Source organism: Rhinatrema bivittatum, chromosome 9 (assembly GCF_901001135.1).
Source record: "Rhinatrema bivittatum chromosome 9, aRhiBiv1.1, whole genome shotgun sequence".
Lineage (NCBI taxonomy): Eukaryota > Metazoa > Chordata > Amphibia > Gymnophiona > Rhinatrematidae > Rhinatrema > Rhinatrema bivittatum.
In genome coordinates, this window is record NC_042623.1 from 1650360 (window position 1) to 1676394 (window position 26035).

At 42.3% G+C, this 26035-nt stretch overlaps 1 protein-coding gene across 4 annotated transcripts in view; it reads right to left on the bottom strand.

Moving 5' to 3' along the window:
- The window catches only part of HGF (hepatocyte growth factor), a 212316-nt gene that overhangs the window by 15979 nt on the left and 170302 nt on the right, over nt 1–26035 (bottom strand). For all 4 annotated transcript variants that reach the window (XM_029616760.1, XM_029616759.1, XM_029616762.1 and 1 more), the window contains 2 exons: nt 17302–17376; nt 5443–5586 (listed from right to left, as the gene is read on the bottom strand). In XM_029616760.1, coding sequence (XP_029472620.1) covers nt 5443–5586; nt 17302–17376 — 219 coding nt within the window. The remainder of the gene's footprint in view (nt 1–5442; nt 5587–17301; nt 17377–26035) is intronic.

Here is a 26035-nt window from a genome sequence, read left to right on the forward strand (position 1 = left end):
AAACATCTCTATCATATCCCCCCTCAGCCGTCTCTTCTCCAAGCTGAAAAGTCCTAACCTCTTTAGTCTTTCCTCATACAGGAGCTGTTCCATTCCCCTTAACATTTTGGTAGCCCTTCACTGTACCTTCTCCATCGCAATTATATGTTTTTTGAGATGCGGCGACCAGAATTGTACACAGTATTCAAGGTGCGGTCTCACCATGGAGCGATACAGAGGCATTATGACATTTTCCGTTTTATTCACCATTCCCTTTCTAATAATTCCCAACATTCTGTTTGCTTTTTTGACTGCTGCAGCACACTGAACCGACGATTTCAATGTGTTATCCATTATGACACCTAGATCTCTTTCTTAGGTTGTAGCACCTAATATGGAACCCAACATTGTGTAATTATAGCATGGGTTATTTTTCCCTATATGCATCACCTTGCACTTATCCACATTAAATTTCATCTGCCATTTGGATGCCCAATTTTCCAGTCTCACAAGGTCTTCCAGCAATTTATCACAATCTGCTTGTGATTTAACTACTCTGAACAATTTTGTGTCATCTACAAATTTGATTATCTCACTCATCGTATTTCTTTCTAGATCATTTATAAATATATTGAAAAGTAAGGGTCCCAATACAGATCCATGAGGCACTCCACTGTCCACTCCCTTCCACTGAGAAAATTGTCCATTTAATCCTACTCTCTGTTTCCTGTCTTTTAGCCAGTTTGTAATCCACAAAAGGACATCGCCACCTATCCCATGACTTTTTACTTTTCCTAGAAGCCTCTCATGAGGAACTTTGTCAAATTCTGAAAATCCAAGTATACATCTACCGGTTCACCTTTATCCACATGTTTATTAACTCCTTCAAAAAAGTGAAGCAGATTTGTGAGGCAAGACTTGCCTTGGGTAAAGCCATGCTGACTTTGTTCCATTAAACCATGTCTTTCTATATGTTCTGTGATTTTGATGTTTAGAACACTTTCCACTATTTTTCCTGGCACTAAAGTCAGGATAACCGGTCTGTAGTTTCCCGGATCGCCCGTGGAGCCCTTTTTAAATATTGGGGTTACATTTGCTATCCTCCAGTCTTCAGGTACAATGGATGATTTTAATGATCGGTTACACATTTTTACTAATAGGTCTGAAATTTCATTTTTTAGTTCTTTCAGAACTCTGGGGTGTATACCATCCGGTCCAGGTGATTTACTACTCTTCAGTTTGTCAATCAGGCCTACCACATCTTCTAGGTTCACTGTGATTTGATTCAGTCCATCTGAATCGTTACCCATGAAAACCTTCTCCATTACGTGTACCTCCCCAACATCCTCTTCAGTAAACACTGAAGCAAAAATCATTTAATCTTTCCGCGATGGCCTTATCTTCTCTAAGTGCCCCTTTAACCCCTCGATCATCTAACGGTCCAACTGACTCCCTCACAGGCTTTCTGCTTCGGATATATTTTAAAAAGTTTTTACTGTGAGTTTTTGCCTCTACAGCCAACTTCTTTTCAAATTCTCTCTTAGCCTGTCTTATCAATGTCTTACATTTAAGTTGCCAACATTTATGCTTTATCCTATTTTCTTCTGTTGGTTCCTTTTTCCAATTTTTGAATGAAGATCTTTTGGCTAAAATAGCTTCTTTCACCCCCCCCCCCCCCCCCCCCCCCCCGTTTAACCATGCCAGTAATCGTTTTGCCTTCTTTCCACCTTTCTTAATGTGTGGAATACATCTGGACTGTACTTCTAGAATGGTATTTTTTAACAATGACCACGCCTCTTGGTCATTTTTTACTTTTGTAGCTGCTCCTTTCAGTTTTTTTCTAACAATTTTTCTCATTTTATCAAAGTTTCCCTTTTGAAAGTTTAGCACGAGAGCCTTGGATTTGCACACTGTTCCTCTTCCAGTCATTAAATCAAATTTGATCATATTATGATCACTATTGCCAAGCGGCCCCACCACCGTTACCTCTCTCACCAAATCCTGTACGTTATCTGTCTAGCGTGTCCTGATGAAACATTTACCCAGTCAATATTGGGGTAATTGAAGTCTCCCATTATTACTGCACTACCAATTTGGTTAGCTTCCCTAATTTCTCTTAGCATTTCACTGTCCGTCTCACCATCTTGACCAGGTGGACGGTAGTATACCCCTATCACTATAGTCTTCCCCGACACACAAGGGATTTCTACCCAAAAAGATTCAATTATGTATTTAGTCTCATGCAGGATGTTTATCCTGTTGGACTCTATGCCATCCCGGACATAAAGCGCCACACCTCCTCCCGGGTGCTCCTCTCTGTCATTGCGATATAATTTGTACCCCGGTATAGCACTATCCCATTGGTTATCCTCTTTCCACCATGTCTCTGAGATGCCAATTAAGTCTATGTCATCATTCACTGCTATACATTCTAATTCTCCCATCTTACTTCTTAGACTTCTGGCATTAGCATACAGACATTTCAAAGTTTGTTTTTTGTTTGTATTTTCATTCTGCTTTTTAATTGATAGGGATAAGTTAGAATTTTTTAGCTCAGGCGAGTTTTTAGTTACATGCACTTGGACTATTTTTCTAATTATTGGAACCTCATTGTTGGGATGCTCTAATTCTAATGCATCATTAGTATCCTTTGAAGATACTTCTCTCCGAACCATGTGCTGCTGAGCGACTGTCGGCTTTCCCCTTTGTTCTAGTTTAAAAGCTGCTCTATCTCCTTTTTAAAGGTTAGCGCCAGCAGTCTGGTTCTACCCTGGTTGAGGAGCTCATCCTTCAGAAAAGACTCCCCCTTCCCCAAAATGTTCCCCAGTTCCTAACAAAACTGAATCCCTCTTCCTTGCACCATCGTCTCATCCACGCATCCACGCATGTAGATTACCACAATGCGTTAAATTAAAGGTAATAACTGCCATTCTATGCGGGTTACCCCCAAGTGTTCCATTAAAGTTAATAACTGCCATTCTATGCGGGTTACCCCCAAGTGTTCCATTAAAGGTAATAACTGCCATTCTATGCGGGTTACTCCCAAGTCTTCCATTAAAGGTAATAACTGCCATTCCATGCGGGTTACCCCCAAGTCTTCCATTAAAGGTAATAACTGCCATTCCATGTGGGTTACCCCCAAGTGTTCCGTTAAAGGTAATAACTGCCATTCCGTGCGGGTTACCCCCAAGTGTTCCGTTAAAGGTAATAACTGCCATTCTGTGCGGGTTACCCCCAAGTGTTCCGTTAAAGGTAATAACTGCCATTCTGTGCGGGTTACCCCCAAGTGTTCCGTTAAAGGTAATAACTGCCATTCTGTGCGGGTTACCCCCAAGTGTTCCGTTAAAGGTAATAACTTCCATTCTATGCGGGTTACCCCCATGCGTTCCATTAAAGGTAATAACCGCCATTCCGTGCAGATTACCCCAATGCATTCCATTAAAGGTAATAACTGCCATTCCGTGCAGATTACCTCAATGCATTCCATTAAAGGAAATAACTGCCGTTGCATGCAGGTCACCCCCATGTGTTTCATTATGGGTAGTAACTTCCATTCTGTGCAGATTACTCCCATGCATCTAGGGGTAGTACCTGCTTTTCTGTACAAGTTACCCAATGCATTCCATTGAAGGTAATAAATGCTGTTCTATTCGGTTACCCCCATACGTTCCATTAAGGATAATAACTGCCATTCAGTGCAGGTTACCCCCAAGCATTTCATTAAGGGTAGTTTACTACCAATCCATTCAGGGTTCCCCCATATAGTCCATTAAGGGTAGTAACTGACATTCTGTGCAGGTTAGCCCCATGGATTTCAGGGCTAGTAATTGTTGTTCTGTACAGGTTACCCCTTGCATTCCATTAAAGGTAATAACTGCCGTTCCATGCAGGTTATCCTATGCATTCCATTAGAGATACTAACTGCTGTTCCGTGCAGGTTATCCTATGCATTCCATTAAAGATACTAACTGCCGTTCCATGCAGGTTATCCTATGCATTCCATTAAAGATACTAACTGCCTTTCCGATCAGGTTACCCCCATGCATTCCAGTAAGGGTAGTAACTTCCATTCTGTGCAGGTTATCCTATGCATTCCATTAGAGATACTAACTGCCGTTCCATGCAGGTTACCCCCATGCATTCCATTAAGGGTAGTAACTTCCATTCCGTGCAGGTTACACCCATGCATTCCATTAGAGATACTAACTGCCGTTCCGTGCAGGTTACCCCCATGCATTCCATTAAGGGTAGTAACTTCCATTCCGTGCAGGTTATCCTATGCATTACAGTAGAGATACTAACTGCCGTTCCATGCAGGTTATCCTATGCATTCCATTAAAGATACTAACTGCCGTTCCGATCAGGTTACCCCCATGAATTCCAGTAAGGGTAGTAACTTCCATTCCGTGCAGGTTATCCTATGCATTCCATTAAAGATACTAACTGCCGTTCCTTGCAGGTTACCTCCATGCATTCCATTAATGATACTAACTGCCGTTCCATGCAGGTTACCCCCATATATTCCATTAAGGGTAGTAACTTCCATTCTGTGCAGGTTATCCTATGCATTCCATTAAAGATACTAACTGCCGTTCCTTGCAGGTTACCCCCATACATTCCATTAAAGATACTAACTGCCGTTCCGTGCAGGTTGCCCCCATGCATTCCATTAAGGGTAGTAACTTCCATTCTGTGCAGGTTACCCCCGTGCATTCCAGGGGTAATAACTGCTGTTCTGTATAAGTTACCCCCATGCATGCCATTAAAAGGGTATAACTGCCATTCTGTACAGGTTACCCGCATGCATTGCATTAAGGGTGGTATAGGGGTATCCTGCACGGAAAGGCAGTTATTGCCCTTAATGGAAACATGTGAGTAACCTGCATGGAGCGGCAGTTACTACAATAAGCATATTGTTGGGTGGAATGGATGGACCATTTGTTCTTTATCTGCCATTGTTACTATATTAGTATATTTCTATGTATTATGGTTTGTTTGTTTGTTTTTGTAAATTGGGAACCAGTAACTGTATTGCCGTCTCATAAAGAAAAATCATATTCAGCAATAAAAAAAAGTTTAAAAAGGGCAGACTCTCATTACTGTGAACAGGAAAGATTGTGAAATAGCACAAGAGGTTGAAATGTGTCATTTGAGCTCTTACTGGCTGACCCCGTAGACATAAAGAGTCAGCAGAGAATAGTTTAAAAAACGACAAGACAGCATTAAAATTCCATTTTATTGAATGTAACAATCATGATGTCTTGTGATGCATAATGACTAGGAAATGAATGGTGCAGTGAAATTGCATACTAAATATATTTAAAGGGTAGCACGTCATGGTGATACATCATGCAAAGCAACCTATTATTGTTCATCGTGTTCGACACAGCAGGAAACCTCAACACCTCAGTGTCTTGCAGTTTATAATGTACAAGCCTTTTCTATCAAATTACAAGCACCAACCTTGAAAGTTTAAGCAGAACCAGATTTGATCCCTTTGGACCAAACACCAATTGGGAGATGTTCAGAATTTGTTTATTTTTTTCTTGCTGATCAAAAATATTATGGACCCCAAGCCAAGCTTCATAGTGCCTCAAATCTTCATCCCTGTGGAGACAAATTAAGACCCACACATCTTATTCTCTTACATAGGTTTTATTGACCCTTCATGCTTTGTACTATAAATTATTTGCTTAATACAGGGAGGATATGTATTGCATGACAGGGTTACAATCCATCTGATCCATGTACGTATATATTGTCAGATTAGTTGTAAACCCCTCGAGACTGGATCCAGTTAAAGGTCAGAAATAAGCGATGAATGAATGACTGGAGGAATAAAATAAAGATATTACTGAGGAAAACAGCGGAAGGATATTTGTACAGATGTGCTTTGTATTTGCACTCATGTGTCATGCTTGCACTTTACATATGTACAGCCACACGCATGTTATAAAATCCAGGGTCGGCGCACGCAAGGGGGTGCACAATTGTGCAACTTGCGCGCACCGAGCCGAGCAGCCTTCCTCCGTTCCCTCCGAGGCCGCCCCCCCCCCCCCCCGCACCTTCCCCTCCTTTCTCCTATCTAACCCGCCCCCAGCCCTAACTAAACCCCCCCCTGACCTTTGTCCATCCCCCAGGCTGTTCCGGAGGCCTCGGTCCCGCCCCCAGAACACCCCCGGGCCGGCGCCCCGCCCCCCGGCCCCGCCCCCAGAACGCCCATTTTTTCAAGCCCCAGGACTTATGCGCGTCCCAGGGCTTGCGTGCGCGCGCCGAGCCTATGCAAGATAGGCTCGGCGCGCACAGGGGGAGGCAGGGGTAGGTTTCCGGAGGTTACGCGCATATCCCTTTGAAAATCTACCCCAGAGTTTTTTGTGTGCAAAACGCCTTGATACATCAAGAGTAAAGAAAGAGCATAAAAATGTTGACAGAATTCTGAGTGAAACTGTGCATACTACTGAATGTACTTTATTAATTTAAACAATAAATTGTTTTGAGGGACACAAAATTGGAAGTCTTGTAGATTCAACCAATTAGATAAAGTGGACCATATCCTCCATCAAAGCCCATTTATTAAACTGAGACTCTAATTATATCCCTTCTTCTCCTCAAACATTTATTTCTCTTGTCTGTGTGTCCTGACTAGATGATGAGCTCAAGGAGCAAGGACTGTCTCTAATGTGCATATATATACAGAACTCTATAAATCTTGTACTAATATACAATGAATGATATTGGTAATATGGTAAGGAGATTGGGTCTATTAGATTACACATGTACAGTGATGAATAAAGTAACGAGATTGTGGAATATCAGATTACATATGTACAGTGATGAATAAAGTAACGAGATTGAGGAATATCAGATTACACATGTACAGGGATGAATAAAGTAACGAGATTGTGGAATATCAGATTACATATGTACAGGGATGAATAAGGTAACGAGATTGAGGAATATCAGATTACACATGTACAGGGATGAATAAAGTAACGTGATTGAGGAATATCAGATTACACATGTACAGTGATGAATAAAGTAACGAGATTGTGGAATATCAGATTACACATGTTCAGGGATGAATAAAGTAACGAGATTGTGGAATATCAGATTACACATGTACAGGGATGAATAAAGTAACGAGATTGTTGAATATTAGATTACACATATACAGGGATGAATAAAGTAACGAGACTGTGGAATATCAGATTACACATGTACAGTGATGAATAAAGTAACGAGATTGAGGAATATCAGATTACACATGTACAGGGATGAATAAAGTAACGAGATTGTGGAATATCAGTTTGCACATGTACAGGGATGAATAAAGTAACGAGATTGTGGAATATCAGATTACACATGTACAGGGATGAATAAAGTAACGAGATTGTGGAATATCAGATTACATATGTACAGGGATGATTAAGGTAACGAGATTGAGGAATATCAGATTACACATGTACAGGGATGAATAAAGTAACGTGATTGAGGAATATCAGATTACACATGTACAGTGATGAATAAAGTAACGAGATTGTGGAATATCAGATTACACATGTTCAGGGATGAATAAAGTAACGAGATTGTGGAATATCAGATTACACATGTACAGGGATGAATAAAGTAACGAGATTGTTGAATATTAGATTACACATATACAGGGATGAATAAAGTAACGAGACTGTGGAATATCAGATTACACATGTACAGTGATGAATAAAGTAACGAGATTGAGGAATATCAGATTACACATGTACAGGGATGAATAAAGTAACGAGATTGTGGAATATCAGTTTGCACATGTACAGGGATGAATAAAGTAACGAGATTGTGGAATATCAGATTACACATGTACAGGGATGAATAAAGTAACGAGATTGTGGAATATCAGATTACATATGTACAGGGATGAATAAGGTAACGAGATTGAGGAATATCAGATTACACATGTACAGGGATGAATAAAGTAACGAGATTGTTGAATATTAGATTACACATGTACAGGGATGAATAAAGTAACGAGATTGAGGAATATCAGATTACACATGTACAGGGATGAATAAAGTAACGAGATTGAGGAATATCAGATTACATATGTACAGGGATGAATAAAGTAACGAGATTGAGGAATATCAGATTACACATGTACAGGGATGAATAAAGTAACGTGATTGAGGAATATCAGATTACACATGTACAGTGATGAATAAAGTAACAAGATTGTGGAATATCAGATTACACATGTTCAGAGATGAATAAAGTAACGAGATTGTGGAATATCAGATTACAGATGTACAGGGATGAATAAAGTAACGAGATTGTTGAATATTAGATTACACATGTACAGGGATGAATAAAGTAACGAGACTGTGGAATATCAGATTACACATGTACAGTGATGAATAAAGTAACGAGATTGAGGAATATCAGATTACACATGTACAGGGATGAATAAAGTAACGAGATTGTGGAATATCAGATTACACATGTACAGGGATGAATAAAGTAACGAGATTGTGGAATATCAGATTACATATGTACAGGGATGAATAAGGTAACGAGATTGAGGAATATCAGATTACACATGTACAGGGATGAATAAAGTAACGAGATTGTTGAATATTAGATTACACATGTACAGGGATGAATAAAGTAACGAGACTGTGGAATATCAGATTACACATGTACAGGGATGAATAAAGTAACGAGATTGTTGAATATTAGATTACATATGTACAGTGATGAATAAAGTAACGAGACTGTGGAATATCAGATTACACATGTACAGGGATGAATAAAGTAACGAGATTGTTGAATATTAGATTACATATGTACAGTGATGAATAAAGTAACGAGATTGTGGAATATCAGATTACACATGTACAGGGATGAATAAAGTAACGAGATTGTTGAATATTAGATTACATATGTACAGGGATGAATAAAGTAACGAGATTGTTGAATATTAGATTACACATGTACAGTGATGAATAAAGTAACGAGATTGTTGAATATCAGATTACACATGTACAGGGATGAATAAAGTAACGAGATTGAGGAATATCAGATTACACATGTACAGGGATGAATAATGTAACGAAATTGTTGAATATTAGATTACACATGTACAGGGATGAATAAAGTAACGAGATTGTTGAATATTAGATTACATATGTACAGTGATGACTATGCTAAGGAGATGGGGACTATCAGGTTACATATGGTTAGAACACGGGGCTATCAATTTATATATGTTCTGTGATGAGTAAGGTAAAGAAATGGGGAGATGCAGAGAAGGGTGACAAAAATGATAAGGGGCATGGTACAGATGCCCTATGAGGAAAGGCTAAAGAAGTTATGGCTGTTCAGTTTGGAGAAGAGACGGCTGAGGGGGGAGGTGATATAAGTCTACAAAATCATGAAAGGACTTGAACAAGTTAATGTAAATTTACTCTCTCAGATAATAGAAGGACTAGGGGACACTCCATGAAACTAGCAAGTACTAAGTAGCACATTTAAAACAAACTGAAGAAAATTCTTTTTCACTCAGCACATAGTTAAACTCTGAAATTCATTGACAGGGGTTGTGATTTCTACAGTTAGTGTTACTGAGTTTAAAAAAGGTTTGGATAAGTTCCTAGAGGTTAAATCCATAAACTGCTGTTACGGTAATTAATAAGCAGATAAAGTTGACTTTCATGAGTAAATCTTGAAAGATGGAGGGCTGCAGAGCAAACTGCATGTAGCATTGGTTGATGAACCCTCTGCAGTGCTTAGAGTCACCATTAAAATGAGGCAGAGCTGGTAAGGCCAACAAGGCTCTAGGATTAGAGGGAGATAGCTGTTGGTGAGAGAAAGTTGGTACTAGAAATGAGTTGCCAGATACAGCATCAAGCGAGCATCTAGATGCTCAAGGGAGGAGGCCAGTGCCTCAAGAAACTGTTGCTGTTCTTGTACCTTTGATGCCAGGCCAGGAATAGCCTGGAGGGCACGTGGCTCCACCAAGTCCATGGCCTTTGCAACCTGTTGGCCAGAGATGGACTCTTGGGCTGAGGTGGGGTTGACGCTACCTGTAGGATGGATCCTGCAGGTCCCCACCATTGGCAAGTGGAGTGGGCTGAAGGACAGAGGCTGGCTGGCGCTTCACCAAAACCAGCCCTTGTTCCCCGCGGGTTGAGCCTTTGGGTACCGGGGATGGCTGGACTTAGGTGGGCCTCCATATGTCATGGAAGGGAAGGCATTGGCTTGGGCTTCACCTTTGTGGAAGCGATCGGATTCTCTCCTACAGGAACTGTCAATTCGTGGCTGTGTCCTGGTGGACCTTTGACGATCCTGGGTGGCATGCCTTGGCAAGCACTAATTTGCTACACCTTCGAAAAGGCTTCGGCCTGTTCTTGCTTGGGTACCCCCTGTCTGACTTTGGTTCTATTGGCGCCTGGGTCTCCGGGACTCCACCTCTTCCAGTACAGACTTCTTCTATTCACTGTTGCTGCCTCTGGGCTGACCTCTCGATCCTTCCATCGACAACGACATACGGAGGCCCACCTAAGTCCAGCCGGCCCTGGTACCCAAAGGGTCAACTCATGGGGAACGTGGGATGGTATTGGTGAAGCACCAGGCAGCCTCCGTCCTTCAGCCCACTCTGCCTGCCGACGGTGGGGACCCGTAGATCCCTCCTATGGGTAGCGTCAATCCCACCTCGGCCCAAGGGTCCACCTCCAGTGCAACAGCCTCCTTACCATACTCATCACGTACATATATAATCTGATAGACTCTGCCTCCTTATCATAGTCATCACCATACATATGTAACCTGTTAGGCCTCGCCGCCTTACTATACTCATCACCATGCGTGGATGAGACGATGGTGGAAAGAAGAGGGATTCAGTTTTGTTAGGACTGGGGAACTGTTTGGGGAAGGGGGAGTCTCTTTCGAAGGGATGGGCTCCACCTTAACCATGGTGGAACCAGACTGCTGGCGCTAACCTTTAAAAAGGAGATAGAGCATCTTTTAAACTAGAACAAAGGGGAAAGCCGACAGTCGCTCAGCAGCGCATGGTTCGGAGAGAGGTATCTTCAAAGGATACTAATGATGCATTAGAATTAGGGCATCCTGACACTGAGGTTCCAATAATAAGAAAAGTAGTCCAAGTGCCTGTAACTAAAAACTCGCCTGAGCTAAAAAATTCTAACTTATCCCTATCAATTAAAAAGCAGAATGAAAATACAAACAAAAAACAAACTTTGAAATGTTTGTATGCTAATGCCAGAAGTCTAAGAAGTAAGATGGGATAATTAAAATGTATAGCAGTGAATGATGACATATTCTTAATTGGCATCTCAGAGACATCATGGAAGGAGGATAACTAATGGGACAGTGCTATACCGAGGTACAAATTATATCGCAATGACAGAGGAGCACCTGGGAGGCGGTGTGGCCCTTTATGTCCGGGATGGCATAGAGTCCAACAGGATAAACATCCTGCATGAGACTAAATGCAAAATTGAATCTTTATGGGTAGAAATCTCTTGTGTGTTGGGGAAGACTATAGTGATAGGAGTATACTACCATCCACCTGGTCAAGATGGTGAGACGGACAGTGAAATGCTAAGAGAAATTAGGGAAGCTAACCAAATTGGTAGTGCAGTAATAATGGGAGACTTCAATTACCCCAATATTGACTGGGTAAATGTATCATCGGGTCACGCTAGAGAGATAACATTCCTGGATGGAATAAATGATAGCTTTATGGAGCAATTGGTTCAGGAACCAATGAGATACGGAGCAATTTTAGATCTAATTCTCAGTGGAGAACAGGATTTGGTGAGAGAGGTAACGGTGGTGGGGCCGCTTGGCAATAGTGATCATAATATGATCTAATATGAATTAATGACTGGAAGAGGAACAGTATGCAAATCCACGGCTCTCATGCTAAACTTTCAAAAGGGAAACTTTAATAAAATGAGAAAAATTGTGAGAAAAAAACTGAAAGGAGCAGCTACAAAAGTAAAAAATGTGCAAGAGGCATGGTCATTGTTAAAAAATACCATTCTAGAAGCACAGTCCAGATGTATTCCACACATTAAGAAAGGTGGAAAGAAGGCAAAATGATTACTGGCATGGTTAAAAGGGGAAGTGAAAGAAGCTATTTTAGCCAAAAGATCTTCATTCAAAAATTGGAAGAAGGATCCAACAGAAGAAAATAGGATAATGCATAAATGTTGGCAAGTTAAATGTAAGACATTGATGACAGGCTACGAGAGAATTTGAAAAGAAGTTGGCAGTAGAGACAAAAACCCACAGTAAAAACATTTTAAAATATATCCGAAGCAGAAAGCCTGTGAGGGAATCAGTTGGACCGTTAGATGATCGAGGGGTTAAAGGGGCACTTAGAGAAGATAAGGCCAACGTGGAAAGATTAAATGATTTCTTTGCTTCGGTATTTACTGAAGAGGATGTTGGGGAGGTACCCGTACTGGAGAAAGTTTCAGATGTACATGAGGAGGATGGTTAGGAGCTGGGTATATCAGGTTACATATGTATGATGATGATGAGTATGATAAGAATGCAGGGTCTATCAGGTTATATATGTACGGTCATGAGTTACATATGTATGGTGATGAGTATGATAAGGAGTCAGGATTTCACAGGTTTCAGATGTACATGAGGAGGATGGTTAGGAGCTGGGTATATCAGGTTACATATGTATGGTGATGAGTATGATAAGAAGACAGGGTCTATCAGGTTAGATATGTACGGTGATGAGTTACATATGTATGGTGATGAGTATGATAAGAAGGCAGGGTCTATCAGGTTATATATGTACGGTATGAGTTACATATGTATGGTGATGAGTATGATAAGGAGTCAGGATTTCACGGGTTTCAGATGTACATGAGGAGGATGGTTAGGAGCTGGGTATATCAGGTTACATATGTATGATGATGATGAGTATGATAAGAAGGCAGGGTATATCAGGTTATATATGTACGGTGATGAGTTACATATGTATGGTGATGAGTATGATAAGGAGTCAGGATTTCACGGGTTTCAGATGTACATGAGGAGGATGGTTAGGAGGCTGGGTATATCAGGTTACATATGTATGGTGATGAGTATGAGAAGAAGGCAGGGTCTATCAGGTTATATATGTACGGTGATGAGTTACATATATATGGTGATGAGTAGGGATGTGAATCGTGTCCTCGATCGTCTTAACGATCGATTTCGGCTGGGAGGGGGAGGGAATCGTATTGTTGCCGTTTGGGGGGGTAAAATATCGTGAAAAATCGTTAAAAATCGTTAAAAATCGAAAAATCGAAAAACCGGCACATTAAAACCCCCTAAAACCCACCCCCGACCCTTTAAATTAAATCCCCCACCAAATAACTTAAATAACCTGCGGGTCCAGCGGCGGTCCGGAACGGCAGCGGTCCGGAACGGGCTCCTGCTCTGAATCTTGTCGTCTTCAGCCGGCGCCATTTTCCAAAATGGCGCCGAAAATGGCGGCGGCCATAGACGAAAAAGATTGGACGGCAGGAGGTCCTTCCGGACCCCCGCTGGACTTTTGGCAAGTCTCGTGGGGGTCAGGAGGCCCCCCACAAGCTGGCCAAAAGTTCCTGGAGGTCCAGGGGGGGTCAGGGAGCAATTTCCCGCCGCGAATCGTTTTCGTACGGAAAATGGCGCCGGCCATACGCGTATGGCCGGCGCCATTTTCCGTACGGAAAATGGCGCCGGCAGGAGATCGACTGCAGGAGGTCATTCAGCGAGGCGCCGGAACCCTCGCTGAACGACCTCCTGCAGTCGATCTCCTGCCGGCGCCATTTTCCGTACGAAAACGATTCGCGGCGGGAAATCACTCCCTGACCCCCGCTGGACCTCCAGGAACTTTTGGCCAGCTTGTGGGGGGCCTCCTGACCCCCACGAGACTTGCCAAAAGTCCAGCGGGGGTCCGGAAGGACCTCCTGCCGTCCAATCTTTTTCGTCTATGGCCGCCGCCATTTTCGGCGCCATTTTGGAAAATGGCGCCGGCTGAAGACGACAAGATTCAGAGCAGGAGCCCGTTCCGGACCGCTGCCGTTCCGGACCGCCGCTGGACCCGCAGGTTATTTAAGTTATTTGGGGGGGGGTTCGGGAGGGTGGGGGGATTTAATTTAAAGGGTCGGGGGTGGGTTTTAGGGGGTTTTAGTGTGCCGGCTCACGATTCTAACGATTTATAACGATAAATCGTTAGAATCTGTATTGTATTGTGTTCCATAACGGTTTAAGACGATATTAAAATTATCGGACGATAATTTTAATCGTCCTAAAACGATTCACATCCCTAGTGATGAGTATGATAAGGAGTCAGGATTTCACAGGTTTCAGATGTACATGAGGAAGATGGTTAGGAGCTGGGTATATCAGGTTACATATGTATGATGATGATGAGTATGATAAGAAGGCAGGGTATATCAGGTTATATATGTACGGTGATGAGTTACATATGTATGGTGATGAGTATGATAAGGAGTCAGGATTTCACAGGTTTCAGATGTACATGAGGAGGATGGTTAGGAGGCTGGGTACATCAGGTTACATATGTACGGTGATGAGTTACATATGTATGGTGATGAGTATGATAAGGAGTCAGGATTTCACAGGTTTCAGATGTACATGAGGAGGATGGTTAGGAGCTGGGTATATCAGGTTACATATGTATGGTGATGAGTATGATAAGAAGGCAGGGTCTATCAGGTTATATATGTACGGTGATGAGTTACATATGTATGGTGATGAGTATGATAAGGAGTCAGGATTTCACAGGTTTCAGATGTACATGAGGAGGATGGTTAGGAGGCTGGGTATATCAGGTTACATATGTATGGTGATGAGTATGATAAGAAGGCAGGGTCTATCAGGTTATATATGTACGGTGATGAGTTACATATGTATGGTGATGAGTATGATAAGGAGTCAGGATTTCACAGATTTCAGATGTACATGAGGAGGATGGTTAGGAGGCTGGGTATATCAGGTTACATACCCCTAACTAATCAAGCTAGATATTTCAATGGTGGGGGTGGAAGGTAAATAGAACCAAGAGCTAAGAGAAACAGATAAGTATGAGAGAAAAAATGTGTGAAGCTTGCTGGGCAGACTGGATGGGCCGTTTGGTCTTCTTCTGCCGTCATTTCTATGTTTCTATGTTTCTATATGGTGATGAGTATGATAGGAAGGCAGGGTCTATCAGGTTACATATGTACGGTGATGAGTTACATATGTATGGTGATGAGTATGATAAGGAGTCAGGATTTCACAGGTTTCAGATGTACATGAGGAGGATGGTTAGGAGCTGGGTATATCAGGTTACATATGTATGATGATGATGAGTATGATAAGAAGGCAGGATCTATCAGGTTATATATGTACGGTCATGAGTTACATATGTATGGTGATGAGTATGATAAGGAGTCAGGATTTCACAGGTTTCAGATGTACATGAGGAGGATGGTTAGGAGGCAGGGTCTATCAGGTTACATATGTACGGTGATGAGTTACATATGTATGGTGATGAGTATGATAAGGAGTCAGGATTTCACAGGTTTCAGATGTACATGAGGAGGATGGTTAGGAGCTGGGTATATCAGGTTACATATGTATGGTGATGAGTATGATAAGAAGGCAGGGTCTATCAGGTTATATATGTACGGTGATGAGTTACATATGTATGGTGATGAGTATGATAAGGAGTCAGGATTTCACAGATTTCAGATGTACATGAGGAGGATGGTTAGGAGGCTGGGTATATCAGGTTACATATGTACTTTGATGAGTACGGTAAGGAGGCAGAGTCTCATAGATTACAAATGTTCAGTGATGAGTCTGGTAAGGAGGCGGGTTCTTACAAGCAGAGCTCAATACTCCTGCTAATTATGCGGCCCCAAGTTAATCTCAGCACAATTCATTCTTTGATAAATTGAAGGAGAAACACAACCGTACACTATTAACTGGAAGATAGAATTTCAAACGTATGGCTATGCTAAAAGGAAACATTCTCAGTTTATGAATTTGGTTCTCAAACTTTTGTATTGTTTATTTTTTAGTAAAATCTTTCAACATGTAATTTTATGCAAAACTTTGCCTGAAGTTTGTCAAATTCAGGGAATAGTTTCTTAGAACATCCCAGCTGCCAGCCCTGGCAGACTGTGTCATCCAGGACTAATTAATGTCTTCTCTTCCTCATCTGTATTCCATCAGCTTGGCTGGATTAGCATTCAGATTCCCCTCTGAACAGCCTTTTCCTACCATGGTTAAACCCAAAATTTTGCAATGATATAAATAGCAGCTAATACTTGTGTAAATGCTGCCCAAACATTCAGCCTCCTCCTTCACCTTCATAGCTTGCCATGGGACTTCATTATGTTTTAAAACAAGAACAGGAGTAGCCAACTCTGGTTTTCAGGAGCACACATGTCTGGATTGCAGGATATCCACAATAACAGCATTTTGAGATCCTTCCAACTATTATGTCCTCACTGGATGATATCACTCCATATTGTGCAAATTGCACTGGCTACCTTTACAGGTTAGAATAGAATACAAGCTGTTAATGCTGATACAAAAGATTATCAATAACATTGATGTGATTTGATTGGGATCTGCCCTATATGTACATACTTCGCAGCGCTCGCTAAGACCAGCCAATAAGAGGCTGTTATTGAGGAAAAGCCTGCGCCATCTCCGTAGCAGGGCTAATAAAATCCTTTCTATTTAAGCTGGCATACATGTGACACACTCTAATATTGTACATCCAATATATTGCCTAGACCTTTTGCAGTGTTAAGCGATTAACACATTTTAATACATGTAAATGTAATACTATGGAACACAGTGCCCGAATATCTAAGGATGATGTAAGAGTCCTTCAAAAAAAGCCTTAAAGACATGTATTTTTCCACAAGCTTTTGGGACAATGAATCATGAAGGTACAGAGAGCCGGACAGAAAGCAGATGAGAAGGTTTTCTGTGTAGTGAATTCTGTGCCATATGTGTAGCTTGCTTGTATGTTTTAAGCTTGTGAACTGCCATGATTGTGGGAATGTGTAATACATCAATAATTTCCAATAAATAAATAAAATAAAGATGCATGAGATAGATTTGCATGCACTGCCTCATGCATATTCATTATGGCTATCTTGTGGCTTTGTGGACCAGACTGGGTCACCCTTTCCATATAGGATCCCATACTTAACCCACAACCAACCTTTCCCTACTCAAAGTCTTACCATCAAGCTTCAGTGGAAAACAGGGCAAGAGAGTAAATGAAAAGCAGCGTACCGAGAAGGGAAGCATTGACTGGCTGTCAGAATCCAGTTCTCCATTATCAAAGAACCTCCACATCTGTGCCTATTCCTGTGGAAAAAAGACAAGGATGTAGGAATCAGGCCAGCACCAGTGCTACATCTCTCTGTGCTATGCCAGCAGCGCTAACCTATTACTTATGTCATGTATTTATTCCATCTCCCACCCCAAAGACGATGTACAATTATCAACATAAAAAGCATGCATGTAGCACATCTGAAAAATAAAACAAAACTACTGTTTATCACTTCTATAGCACTACTCCACATATGCAGCATTACTACTACAGTATTATTGTTATTACTACTACAGTATTACTACTACTGTTTATCACATCGATAGCACTACTCCACATATGCAGCATTACTACTACAGTATTACTACTACTGTTCATAACTTCTATAGCACTGCTCCACATGTGCAGTATTACTACTACAGTATTATTGTTATTACTACTACTGTTTATCACTTCTATAGCACTACTCCACATATGCAGTATTACTACTACAGTATTACTACTAAGGTTCATCACTTCTATAGCACTACTCCACATATGTAGTATTACTACTACAGTATTATTGTTATTACTACTACAGTATTACTACTACTGTTCATCACTTCTATAGCACTACTCCACATATTCAGCATTACTACTACAGTATTATTACTACTGTTTATCACATCTATAGCACTACTCCACATATGCAGCATTACTACTACAGTATTATTGTTATTACTACTGCAGTATTACTACTACTGTTCATCACGCACTGAGCTCGCGCTGAGCAGCTCTGCCTTCCCCTGCTCCCTCCCAAGCTGCTCCTAAATCAGAGTGGCCTTGAAGGGAACTTCCCTACCCCCCACCCCACCTTCCCTTCCCTTCCCCTACCTCCCTCACCCTTTCCCCCTACCTTTTTGATGATTTTTCTTTTGTTACAAAACTTACTTCTGCCCTGGAGCGGAAGTAAGTTGCGCGCGCTGGCCAACTGCCGGCGTGCGATCCCCATCACAGCAGCCCTGCTGCGGCCTCTGGCCCCGCCCCTGCCATGCCCCACCCCCGCCCCACCCCTTTTTACAAGCCCCGGGACTTTCACGCGTCCCTGGGATTTATGCGCGTCGCCGGGCCTTTTGAAAATAGGCCCAGTGCACGTATGACCGGTTACACGAGTAAATCTTTGAAATTCCGGCCCTCAGTGTCACAATTAATTTCCATGTGTGTTTATTTTATTTATTTAAATATTTGTGGACAACATTATTCCTAGTTCTAGGCAGCTAACACCAGAACGTCTATCATAAGAACATGAGATACGCCATACTGGGTCAGACCAAGGGTACATTAAGTCCAACAGTGTCCAACCAAGTCACAAGTACCTGGCAAGTACCCAAATATTAAATGCATAGATCCCAAACTACTAATTACACTGGTAAACAAAATTTTTGTTTTCTTCAGGCTTTTTGGTGTTCCAAATAGACTTTTTGATGCTGATCACAGACGTTACTTCGAAATCTGTACATCACGTAAGGATTTTGAGAAACGGACAATTTTATGTTACAATAATTGTGAAATTTTAAAACATTATCTCGTGTACATATTTTTTCTTCCTGGACAGTAGTTTTTATGATTTTTAAAATTCATGTCATATTTTTGATGGCCATAAGCAATGTAACAATGTAACTTTTTTAAAAATACACCAAGAAACTCTGTCTGATCATGCCAGAACTTGCTCGAGCAAGCCCCAGCTCGGCTGCAAGATTCCTACTTGTTTCCATGACGATGCAGCCTTATGTAAGGAGCAGCAATGAGTAGTCTCCTATGCAACGTCTGTGTGAATAAGTGAATCGTATCGCTAAAACTGTTGAGTTTAAAGCTTGTGGATTTAATTTCATATACTTTCTAGGCAACTATAAGGCAGCAGACTATGTCAAATAGGTTCAAATCTGCTTCAGGCATACAAATTAAACTCTGGAATTTGTTGCCAGAGGATGTGGTTAGTGCAGTTAGTATAGCTGTGTTTAAAAAAGGATTGGATAAGTTCTTGGAGGAGAAGTCCATTACCTGCTATTAAGTTCACTTAGAGAATAGCCACTGCCATTAGCAATGGTTACATGGAATAGACTTAGTTTTTGGGTACTTGCCAGGTTCTTATGGCCTGGATTGGCCACTGTTGGAAACAGGATGCTGGGCTTGATGGACCCTTGGTCTGACCCAGTATGGCATTTTCTTATGTTCTTATGTTCTTATGATGAAGTGCAACGTCATTGAAGATACATTTTCTTCATTCCCACTTGGACTTCTTCCCAGACAACCTTGGTGTTGTGAGTGATGAACATGGTGAAAGGTTTCATTAAGATTGTCAAAATGGAGAAACGGTATCAAGGCAAGTGGAACCCCTCCATGCTGGGTGACTATTGTTGGACTCTCATCTGAGAAGCATCAGAAGTGATTACAAACGAAAATCTGTGGCAAAACATTTTTAGTTTTGTTTTCTGGTGCCAACATTGCCATTATAGCTTATGCCACTACAGACACGTAACCATGCTTAATGTATATTGCCCTTTTCTGGCAAACGGTACGTGATACAGACATAATAAATGCATATTTGTGTTCAGCTTGTTAAAATCTACTTGTATCACCGAAGGTTGTGGAGGAAACAAAATGTTCCCAGAAATGTCTTTACCCGTGTTATTATTGATTAATAGCAGTATATGGATTTCTGCCCTAGAAACTTACCCAAACCTTTTTTAAACTCAGCTACACTTACTGCTGTAACCACATCCTCTGTCAATGAATTCTAGAGCTTAATTATGCATTGAGTGAAAAATAATTTTCTCTGATTTGTTTTAAATGAACTACTTTCTAACTTCCTGGTGTGCCCCCTAGTCTTTGTATTATATGAAAGAGTAAATAACCAATTCACATTTACCCATTCAAGTCCTTTCATGATTTATTATATTCCCCCTCAGCTGTCTCTTCTCCAAGCTGAATAGCCCTAACCTCTTTAGACTTTCCTCATAGGGGAGCTGTTCCATCCCCTTTATCATTTTGGTCAACCTTCTCTGTACTTTCTCCATTGCAATTATATCTTTTTTGAGATGCGGCGACCAGAATTGTACACAGTATTCAAGGTGCGGTCTCACTATGGAGAAATACATAGGCATTATGACATTTTCCGTTTTATTCACCATTCACTTTCTAATAATTCCCAACATTCTGTTTGCTTTTTTGCTTGCCGCATCAGACTGAGCTGACGATTTCAAGTGATACCTAGATCACTTTCCTGGGTGGTAGCTCCTAATATGGAACCTAGCATCGTGTAACTACAGCAAGGGTTATTTTTCCCTATATGCATCACCTTGCACTTGTCCACATTAAATTTCATCTGCCATTTGGATGCCCAATCTTCCAGTCTCGCAAGGTCCTCCTGTAATGTATCAATATCAGCTTGTGATTTAACTACTTTGCATAATTTTGTATCATCTGCAAATTTGATCACCTCACTTGTCGTGCCCCTTTCCAGATCATTTATAAATATATTAAAAAAGCACTGGTCCACATACAGATCCCTGAGGCACTCCACTGTTTACCCTTTTCCACTGAGAAAATTGACCATTTAATCCTACTCTCTGTTTCTTATCTTTTAACCAGTTTGCAATCCACAAAAGGACATTGCCTCCTATCCCATGACTTTTTAGTCATTCAACACAATACGCATAAACAGGCATGCAAAATGTATGTGCATATGTTTATAAAATGACTAGAAATAGTATGAGTTTTCATATATTGGAAATATACATGTGCATTTTTGGAGCAGAAATCTGCAGCATCACCTGTCATACAGTTTATAAAACTCCTCATGAGAGGCTTCTAAAAAGACATGGGATAGGAGGTGGATTGCAAACTGATTAAAAGACAGGAAACAGAAAGTAGGATTAAATGGTCTTTTTTGACAGTGGAAAAGGGTAAACAGTGGAGTGCCTCAGGAATCTGAATTGGGACCGGTGCTTTTTAATATATTTATAAATGATCTGGAAAGAGGTACGACGAGTGAAGTAATCCAATTTGCAGGTAAACTTAAAGCATGTAATTTTAAAAAAGGTAATTTCTCTGCATAAAATTATGTTTTACTCACAGAGGTCCTTTTGAAAATTATCCCGTAAATTGGCACCGTAAAACTAGATTTATACAATATTTAAATAAAACTGCCAGTATGGTCTCTTGTGCTTTCTTTCTAAAATAACCAGATAGTAGAAAAACAAAATTACAGGTATGTAAAGATTATTTCTATTGTTCTTTCTTTCATGTTGAAAGTGGTATAAAAAGACACCCATTTACTACTCCCAGTCACTCACCAAAACTTGTTCAGAATTGTTCACCTTTACAATCGTCCTTTCCTCTATTCCTCTCCCCAATCTTTCTCTTCTCAAATATTTATATGTTGACTTCAGTAATAAAGTAACAAAGGCCAATATTGAAAGAGCATTGATTGCTCAAATATATGTCCTACAGTTAGGGCAGGTGTAGAGTCAACCAAACTTTAGGGGCCTAAATCAGGTGCAGCAATCAGCGCTGAGCAGCTAAGTTTGAACCTTGCTTTTGTCACTACCCCGATCTCTTCTCATTTACAGGGGCATAAATTTAAGTGCCATGTGATTTAAGACTGAGGCCAGGAAAATGTTAAAAAGAAAAATGTATTGTGATCATAGTAGGTGACAGCAGGAAAAGACCAGTAATTTTTTCTAAGGATGTTTAAGTCTTAACATGGTGGCAGGACAAGCATTCAGAGGAATTTCCATCCTTTTTCCCTTCAGCTTTCCTTTCCAGGGTGGAGAAGTTAGAGGGTGGTTTCTTGCCAGTTAGGCTTAAAAGTTAGTCAGAGGCTTGGGATTGGATCCAGGGGGATGGACGTCAGCAAGATGTGGGGGTGCATGGGATAGTTTGGTAACATCAAGCTAGGTTGAGAGAACATTGCACAAATCTCATCTTTGGGTGAGTTTCCTCACGCCGAAGGTCATCAAATCTTCACAAGAGAGACCACTGTTCTGTTTGTACGTCTCACTTTGAATGTCAAAGTGGCCCCTAACCCCTACACTAATACCTAATAGGGATGTGAATCGTTTTCCATATCGTCTTAACGATAGAAATCGTGTGGCAGGGCAAGAAAATCGTCTTAGGCACGATTTTTTAGTTAAAAAATCATTAAAAATCGTTTTTTCCGATTAGTGCGCACTAACGGGAGTTAGTGCGCACTAACTGGGAGTTAGTGCGCACTAACTGAAAATGATACAATTTGACACTTTTCAGGTCAGTTAAGGTCAGTTTAGGAATGAATATGTATTCCTATTGGCTGCCCTCTTATTTATTCATGTTACCAAGTTTCCTACTGACAGTATATGGGGGATGGGAAATGGAAACAGTTGGTAGCTTGACAAAACAAGTAATGTGATCAGTCAATGTGACTAGAACTTGTGCCCTAACCCTGATACCAGGGGTATTGTGATCTTCCTGCACACAGTGCCCTATCCCTATTAATACCAGGAGTGTTGTGATCTTCCTGCACACAGTGCCCTATCCCTAATACCAGGGGTGTTGTGATCTTCCTGCACACAGTGCCCTATTCCTGATACTGGGGGTGTTGTGATCTTCCTGCACGCAGTGCCCTATTCCTGATACCGGGGGTGTTGTGATCTTCTTGCACACATCCCGATATCAGGGATAGGGCACTGCATGCAGGAAGATCACAACACTCCTGGTATTAATAGGGATAGGGCACTGCATGCAGGAAGATCACAACACTCCTGGTATTAATAGGGATAGGGCACTGCATGCAGGAAGATCACAACACCCCTGGTATCAGGGATAGGGCACTGTGTGCAGGAAGATCACAATACCCCGGAGGAGTGAGGGTCAGGCAGCTCCCCCCTGTCTGTGAAGCCAGCCTCTCACTAGTAATGCAGGGAGGGGGCTGTCTCAGACTTCACCATCCTCCCCCCCCCCCCCCTCACCCACACACCATTCACTAGCTGGGACATGGGGGAAGTCAGGAGTGAGGGTCAGGCAGCTCCCCCCTGTCTGTGAAGCCAGCCTCTCACTAGTAATGCAGGGAGGGAGCTGTCTCAGACTTTACCATCCTCCCCCCCCCCCCTCACCCACACACCATTCACTAGCTGGGACATGGGGGAAGTCAGGAGTGAGGGACAGGCAGCTCCCCCCTGTCTGTGAAGCCAGCCTCTCACTAGTAATGCAGGGAGGGAGCTGTCTCAGACTTCACCATCCTCCCCCCCCCCCCCCCCCCCTCACCCACACACCATTCACTAGCTGGGACATGGGGGAAGTCAGGAGTGAGGGTCAGGCAGCTCCCCCCTGTCTGCGAAGCCAGCCTCTCACTAGTAATGCAGGGAGGGAGCTGTCTCAGACTTCACCATCCTCCCCCCCCCCCTCACCCACACACCATTCACTAGCTGGGACATGGGGGAAGTCAGAAGTGAGGGTCAGGCAGCTCCCCCCTGTCTGTGAAGCCAGCCTCTCACTAGTAATGCAGGGAGGGAGCTGTCTCAGACTTCACCATCCTCCCCCCCCCCCCTCACCCACACACCATTCACTAGCTGGGACATGGGGGAAGTCAGGAGTGAGGGACAGGCAGCTCCCCCCTGTCTGTGAAGCCAGCCTCTCACTAGTAATGCAGGGAGGGAGCTGTCTCAGACTTCACCATCCTCCCCCCCCCCCCTCACCCACACACCATTCACTAGCTGGGACATGGGGGAAGTCAGGAGTGAGGGTCAGGCAGCTCCCCCCTGTCTGTGAAGCCAGCCTCTCACTAGTAATGCAGGGAGGGAGCTGTCTCAGACTTCACCATCCTCCCCCCCCCCCCCCTCACCCACACACCATTCACTAGCTGGGACATGGGGGAAGTCAGGAGTGAGGGTCAGGCAGCTCCCCCCTGTCTGTGAAGCCAGCCTCTCACTAGTAATGCAGGGAGGGAGCTGTCTCAGACTTCACCATCCTCCCCCCCCCCCCCCTCACCCACACACCATTCACTAGCTGGGACATGGGGGAAGTCAGGAGTGAGGGTCAGGCAGCTCCCCCCTGTCTGTGAAGCCAGCCTCTCACTAGTAATGCAGGGAGGGAGCTGTCTCAGACTTCACCATCCTCCCCCCCCCCCCTCACCCACACACCATTCACTAGCTGGGACATGGGGGAAGTCAGGAGTGAGGGTCAGGCAGCTCCCCCCTGTCTGTGAAGCCAGCCTCTCACTAGTAATGCAGGGAGGGAGCTGTCTCAGACTTCACCATCCTCCCCCCCCCCTCACCCACACACCATTCACTAGCTGGGACATGGGGGAAGTCAGGAGTGAGGGTCAGGCAGCTCCCCCCTGTCTGTGAAGCCAGCCTCTCACTAGTAATGCAGGGAGGGAGCTGTCTCAGACTGGTATCAGGGTTAGGGCACTGTGTGCAGGAAGATCACAACACTCCTGGTATTAATAGGGATAGGGCACTGTAAGAGATGACTGTAGTAGATTGAGTAAAGATCTGATGTTTCTGCTCTCCTCACACCAAACAAAAACAACACACAAGCAGAGAAGCCCTTCTTACAAAGCTGAGCTAGTGAGTTAAGTAGGAGGAAAAGTAAACATACTGGTGCCAGTGTGGCTACTTAAAAAATACACTTACCAACAATCAATTACATATATTTGAACTGTGTACAGTTCCAGCCAGGACCACCTTTCTAAAATGCACAGTGATTGGCAAATTCAACATGCACTAGCATTTCAGGTGCCTGCTAACAAAAATAATAAACAAACAAGTTCTAGTCAGGTGAGTGCTGATCATTACATTACTTTTTTTGTCAAGCTTCCAACTGTTTCCATTTCACATCCCCCCAACCATATTGGTAACATCAATAGATAAGAGCACAGCCAGCCAATAGGAATACATACATACATATTCATTCCTAAGTGACCTTTACTGACCTGGGAAGTGTGAACACTTTGTTTCATTTTCTGTTGGTGTTCGTTAGTTTCCAGTTCCATTTCCCATCCCCCCAACCATCACCTCAGTGGTAACCTTGGTAATATCAATAGATAAGAGGGCAGCCAGCCAATAGGAACACATATTCATTCCTAACTGACCTTCAGTGACCTGGAAAGTGTTTATTTGTATCATTTTCAGTTAGTGCGCACTAAATCGAGTTAGTGCGCACTAACGGGGAGTTAGTGCGCACTAACTCGAGTTAGTGCGCACTAACACGATTTAACGATTTTTAACGATAAATCGTTAGAATTTCTATTGTATCGTGTTCTATAACGATTTAAGACGATATAAACATTATCGGACGATAATTTTAATCGTTGAAAAACGATTCACATCCCTAATACCTAAACCTCACCTCGAGTTACTAGGTGGGCCTCCCATAGAGAAATAAATACCTGTCTAGTGTGAAGGTATCATGGCCAGTCAGTCTCTCTCTCTCTCTCTCTCTCTCTCTCTCTCTCACTCACTCATAGCTAGGCTGGCTCTCCAGCAGCTTAAAATGCCTATTACCATAAAACACACCCCTTTTCCTATTGCATGTGATATTTAGTGCATTTTGATAAGTCCAGGCCTATGTTTGTACCTGAGGTAATGGAGGGTAAAGTGACTTGCCCAAGGTCACAAGGAGCGACAGTGGGACTTGATATGATAGAGGTCTATAAAATAATGAATGGAATGCAAC